Here is a 5,018-nt window from a genome sequence, read left to right as displayed (position 1 = left end):
TCTTCCATCTCCTTTTCCTCTTCCATCTCCTCTTCTGTCTCCTCTTCCGTCTCCTCTTCCTCTTCCATCTCCTCTTCCATCTCCTCTTCCTCTTCCATCTCCTCTTCCTCTTCCCCTTCCTCTTCCTCGTGTCCATGTCCTTCTTCCTCTTCCTGTTCTTCTGATACATCTCCTTCCTCTTCCCATTCTCCTTCCTCTTCCTCCCCGTTGTCTCCCTGACCCCCACAGGTCGCCTCACATCCTTGAATCTACATCCCCTGGCCTCCAACTTCCAGCCTCCATCCCTGGCCTCCATCCTTGGGCCTCCACCCCCTTGGGCCTCCACTCCTGGCCTCCATCCCCAGCCTCCACCCCATTTGGCCTACTTTCCTCTATCCACAGGGCCTCCATCCCTAGCCTCCACCCTCCTGGGCCTCCTTCCCTGGGCCTCCAACTTCCAGTCTCCATCCCCAGCCTCCACCCCATTAGGCCTCCATCCCCAGCCTCCAATACCTCTGGGCCTCCTTCTCTGGCCTCCAACTTCCAGTCTCCATCCTCAGCCTCTACCTCTGGCCTCCACCTTCCTGGACCTCCATCCCCAGCCTCCATACCTGGCCTCTAACCCCTAGGCCCCCATCCCTGGACCTCCACTTCCCTTAGGCCTCCATCCCTGGGCCTCCACCCCCTGGGCCTCCAACTTCCAGTCTCCTTCCTCAGCCTCCACCCCTATCCTCCACCCTGTTGGACCTCCATCCCCAGTCTCCACCCTGGCCTCTAATCCCTAGGCCTCCTTCCCTGGGCTTCCAACTTCCAGCCTCCATTTCCCTGGGCCTCCACCCCTGGGCCTCCATCCCCAGCCTCCCCCCCTCCATCCCAGCCTCAGGATGGGGGGCCCCCGCCCCTGGGCCTCGCTGCTGCTGCTGCTGCTCCTGTGTGGCCCCCACCCAGCCCCCGCCACCCGCTGCCCCAGGACCTGCGCCTGCTACGGCCCCACCGAGCTCCACTGCACCTTCTGCAGCCTCAGGGCCGTGCCCCACGTGCTGGACCCCAAGATGGAGCGTGTGAACCTGGGGTGAGGCCTGGGGGGAGAAAGGGGGGAAGGAAGGGAAGGAAGAGGAAGGAAGGAAGGAAGGAAAGAAGGAGGGAAGGAGGGAAGGAGGGAAAGAAGGAAGGAGAGAAGGAGGGAAGGAAGGAGGATGGAGGGAAGGAAGGGAGAATAGAAGGAAGGAAGGAAGGAGGGAAGGAAAGAAGGAAGGAAGGAGGGAAGGAAAGAAGGAAGGAAGGAGGGAAGGAAGGAGGGAGGGAAGGAAGGAGGGAGGGAGGGAAGGAAGGAGGGAAGGATGGAAGGAAGGAAGGAGGTAGAGAAGGAAGTAAGGAAGGAAGGAGGGAAGGAGGGAAGGAAAGAAGGAAGGAAGGAGGGAAGGAGGGAGGGAAGGAAGGAAGGAGGTAGGGAAGGAAGGAAGGAAGCGAGGGAGGAAAGGAAGGAAAGAAGGAAGGAAGGAAGATGATGATGAGTAATGATTCATTATTCTTGACCCTGACCCGGAAACAAAAGTCCTGCCCTCCCAGCGCTGGTTTTCAGGCTGGTTTCCTGATTTCCTCTTCCTGTCCTCTCATCTGTTGAATTAGGTTCAACCACATCCGGGTCCTGACGCACGCTTCCTTCTCCGGTCTCGCGAGACTTCAGCTGCTGCTGCTGCTGCACGGAAACGAGATCGCAGACATCACCGAGGGCGCCCTGAGCGACCTGGGTGCACTGCAGGTGCGCAGGGAGTGGGCGGAATTGGAAGGAAGTGGAAGGACGTTTGGCAGGAAGTGGGGGTAGAAATACGCAGTGAAGTGGGACAAAGTAGGGGAGGAAGTGGGGTGGAAGTTTGAGGAAATAGATACGGAAGTGGGAGGAAGTAGGGCTGGAAGTGGGAAGGAATTTAGAGGAAGAAGGAAGTGGGAAAAGAGTAGGGAGGAAGGAGGGGGGAAATGCGGAAGACAGGCAGAAATGGGGATCAAATAGCAAAGGAAGTGGGGAGGAAGTAGGGAATCAATGGAGGAAGTAGAGACGGACATGGAAGGAAGTCGAGGCAGAAGGGAGGCGGAAGTGGGGCAGAAGTGAGATGGAAATGGATAAGGACCTGGGAAGAAATAGGGCCGGAAGTGACAGTAGAGCCTACCCTGAGGAGAAAGCCACAGGATCCCAGGCCTATGCTGAGGAGAAAGCCATTAAATCTGAGGGCTATGACATGAATGAAGCCATAGAATCTGAGGCCTACACTGAGAATGAAGCCATAGGATCTGAGGCCTACACTGAGAATGAAGCCATAGGATCTGAGGCCTACACTGAGAAAGCCAAAGGATCCAGTGCCTATGGCTCAGATGAAGCCACAAAATCTGAGACCTATGGTGATGAAAAAGCCATACAGTCCGAGGCCTATGCTGTGAATGAAGCCATAGAATCCGAGGCCTATGGTGCAAATGAAGCCATAGAATCCGAGGCCTTCACTGAGGAAAAAGCCATAGGATCTGAGGCCTACACTGAGGAGAAAGCCATAGGCCCCGCAGCCTACACTGAGGAGAAAGCCATAGGCCCCGCAGCCTACACCGTGTCTGAAGCCACAGGCCCCGCAGCCTTTGACACCTCTGAAGCCACAGGCCCGGCAGCCCCGTCTGCAGCCCCAGGCCCCGCGGCCTTTGACACCTCTGAAGCCACAGGCCCCGCGGCCTACACCAGCCTTGAAGCCACAGCCCCCACGGCCTCCGCCCCTTCTGAAGCCACAGCCCCCGCGGCCTATGCCCCGTCTGCAGCCCCGGGCCCTGTGGCCTACGGTGGCTTTGAGTCCGCCATGGCAGGCCGGGCGCAGCGCGTGTTCGTGGTGGCGTCGCGGGCGCCAGCAGCCACGGCTCTGACGCTGCCTGAGGGCGCCGCGCTGCGGCTGGGCTGCCGAGCGGAGGCGGAGCCGGCGGCGCGCGTGGGCTGGCTGCTGCCGGGCGGGCGCTGGGCCTGGGCGGGGACGGAGCTGGGGACGGACGGCGTCGGGGTCGGGGCGGACGGGACGCTGACGCTGCCCACGCTGGACCCAAGGCACGCCGGGCGCTATGTGTGTGTGGCTGCCAACGCGCTGGGGCTGGCGCGCTGGGACGCCGACGTCAGCGTGGGCGGGGCGGCGGGGGACAAGATGGCGGAAGCCAAGATGGAAGGCAACAAGATGGCGGAAAGCAAGATGGAGGGAATTAAGATGGTGGATTCCAAGATGGTGGACACCAAGATGGCGGAATCCAAAATGGAGGGAAGCAAGATGGCCGAAAACATGGCAGAATCTAACATGCCCGACCCCTACATGGCGGATTCCAAGATGGCCAAAAACAAGATGGAGGGAACCAAGATGGCGGAATCCAAGATGGAAGGAAACAAAATGGCGGAAGCCAAGATTGCAGAATCCAAGATGGAGGGAACTAAGATGGCGGAAGCCAAGATGGACGAAACGAAGATGGCAGATGCCAAGATGGCAGAATCAAACATGGAGAGAAGCAAGATGGAGGGAACCAAGATGGCCAAAAACATGGTGGAATCCAACATGGCCGACACCAACATGGCGGATTCCAAGATGGTGGACGCCAAGATGGCGGAATCCAAAATGGAGGGAAACAAGATCAGGGAAAGCAACATGGCAGAATCCAAGATGGAAGGAATCAAGATGGCGGAAAACAAGATGGAAGGAATAAAGATGGCCGAAAACAAGGTGGTGGAATCAAAGATGGAGGGAACCAACATGGCAGAATCCCAGATGGAGGAATCCAAGATGGAGGGAATTAAGATGGCGGATTCCAAGATGGTGAAGGCCAAGATGGCGGATTCAAAAATGGCGGATTCCAAGATGGCGGGCGCTGCTGCGGAAGCGGCCGCGGGGGCGTCGCGTGGCGCTGACGTCATTGTTGACGTGCCTAGCTCGGGCCTGGGCACCGGGGAAGCGCGGCTGTGGCGTCGGCGTCCTGCGGGCGGCCCGGGGCGCGGGCACCCTCCCGCCCCCCGCGCCGCCCCCGCCAGCCGCAGTTTCCGCAGTTTCGAGCCCGCCTTGCCGCGCCGCCCGCGCCCGCCAGTGGCTGCCGAGCACATCCGGCCTGAGCACTGGGCGCGAATCCTGGCGCGCGTGCGCGGCCGCGGCACGGGTGACTTCCGGGCCCTGTCTCCACGGAGACCTCCTCGCTTCCGGTGTCCACACTTCCGGTTTCTACACTTCCGGTTTCGATGCAAATATCCCCACTTCCGGTCTCTGTGTCTTCCGCCGACCCACTTCCGGTCTCCACTCAGACCTCACCACTTCCGGTCTCCACTCAGACCACCCCACTTCCGGTCTCCACACTGCCGGTTTCCACTAAAACATCACCACTTCCTGTCTTCACTACTTCCGCCTACCCACTTCCGCTCTCCCCGCAGACCTCCCCACTTCCAGTCTCCACTCGGACCCCTGTACTTCCTGCTTCCACACTTCCAGTTTCCACTCGAAAATTCCTACTTCCGGTCTCCACTCGGACCACCCCACTTCCGGCTTCCACACTTCCGGTTTTGTCTCGAACATCCCCACTTCTGGGCTCCACTCGCAGATCTACACTTCCGGTCTCCACAAGGAGATCCCCACTTCCGGTCTCCATTCGGACTACCCCACTTCCTGTCTCCCCACTTCCGGTTTCCACTCGGAAATCCACACTTCCGGCCTCCACTACTTCGGCCTACCCACTTCGGTTTTCGACTGAGAGATCCCCACTTCCGGCTTCCACACCTCTAGTTTCCCCACGGAACTCCCCACTTCCGGTCTCCAGTCGGACCACCCGACTTCCGGTCACCACTCAGAGATTCCCACTTCTGACTTCCACACTTCCGGTCTCCCTACGGACCTCTCCACTTCTGGTTTTGACACGGACATCCCCACTTCCGGCCTCCACCCCTCGAGCATCCGCTGCTCCGACCTCTGTACTTCCGTCCTCCTCACTTCCGGCCTCCTTACTTCCGGTCCCCAGGAGGCTCGGAGGTGGCCACAGGCGGGGGC

The 5,018-nt window shown here is 59.6% G+C and overlaps 1 protein-coding gene across 1 annotated transcript; it reads left to right on the top strand.

The window, feature by feature from the left end:
* The first annotated feature begins 2,096 nt into the window (after window positions 1–2,096).
* LOC106002709 lies at window positions 2,097–4,757 on the top strand. The gene is made up of 2 exons (XM_013037534.1): window positions 2,097–3,728; window positions 3,759–4,757. The coding sequence occupies exons 1-2, from the start codon at window positions 2,097–2,099 to the stop codon at window positions 4,755–4,757; spliced, it is 2,631 nt and encodes an 876-aa protein (XP_012892988.1).
* Window positions 4,758–5,018: the final 261 nt, after the last annotated feature.

This window comes from Dipodomys ordii, unplaced genomic scaffold (genome assembly GCF_000151885.1).
Source record: "Dipodomys ordii isolate 6190 unplaced genomic scaffold, Dord_2.0 Scaffold1000000393, whole genome shotgun sequence".
NCBI classification, from domain to species: Eukaryota; Metazoa; Chordata; class Mammalia; order Rodentia; family Heteromyidae; genus Dipodomys; species Dipodomys ordii.
The sequence above is the reverse complement of the archived record's forward strand: the minus strand, read 5'-3'. Positions and strand labels throughout refer to the sequence as shown.

Coding starts and splice junctions, on each gene's coding strand:
- LOC106002709 (XM_013037534.1), top strand. CDS start 2,097: ATGGATAAGGACCTGGGAAGAAATAGGGCCGGAAGTGACAGTAGAGCC. Junction 3,729..3,758: donor ACAAGGTGGTGGAATCAAAG/ATGGAGGGAACC, acceptor GCAGAATCCCAG/ATGGAGGAATCCAAGATGGA.